At 43.1% G+C, this 524-nt stretch overlaps 1 protein-coding gene and 1 long non-coding RNA gene across 2 annotated transcripts in view; one reads left to right on the forward strand and one right to left on the reverse strand.

Moving 5' to 3' along the window:
* dapk1 (death-associated protein kinase 1) overlaps window positions 1-524 on the reverse strand; it is a 94,644-nt gene that overhangs the window by 7,235 nt on the left and 86,885 nt on the right. The window contains exon 21 of the mRNA XM_032516765.1: window positions 269-454. Within this exon, the coding sequence (XP_032372656.1) occupies window positions 269-454 (186 nt within the window). The remainder of the gene's footprint in view (window positions 1-268; window positions 455-524) is intronic.
* Window positions 1-524, forward strand: part of LOC116690028 (uncharacterized) — a 19,467-nt gene that overhangs the window by 377 nt on the left and 18,566 nt on the right. The window lies entirely within an intron of this gene.

Consider the following 524-nt stretch of genomic DNA (forward strand, 5'->3'; position numbering starts at 1 on the left):
ATTATAACGTGTGTTACAAAGTGACGCACATTCATCACAGAAGAAAAGGCTGGACTACAATAGAGCTGTTTGGAGCAGTTTGTGAACAGTGTTTTCTGTTTTAGATGGTAAGTCCCTTTGGGGTGGACTTTTGGGATTTTTCACTTTGTAAACCTATAACATGCACAAAAAAGATATAGAACACGATAAAGCAAAGGGGAAAAGCCCAAAAATAATATGAGCACTTTAAGTAAAAGATTGGAATACTTGGTCCACCACTGGTTCTCACCATGGATGTTGCTGTGTTGGATGTCGATGGCCTTTGTGGCCTGTTCGTCAGCTGAGGACAGAGCGTTGTGGACAGGGGAGAAGACCTCCAGGACACCTTTGGTCAGGCTGGGCTCGAACATCATGCTGCGACTCCGCACGCTCACGTTCTCACAGCCAGGGTACAAGTTGCTAATACTCACCGACACTAAACACAGAGGATAGATAGATAGATAGATAGATATTTATTGATCCCAAAAAATGGGAAATTACAGTGT

This window comes from Etheostoma spectabile, chromosome 5 (genome assembly GCF_008692095.1).
Source record: "Etheostoma spectabile isolate EspeVRDwgs_2016 chromosome 5, UIUC_Espe_1.0, whole genome shotgun sequence".
In the NCBI taxonomy this organism is placed as follows: Eukaryota; Metazoa; Chordata; class Actinopteri; order Perciformes; family Percidae; genus Etheostoma; species Etheostoma spectabile.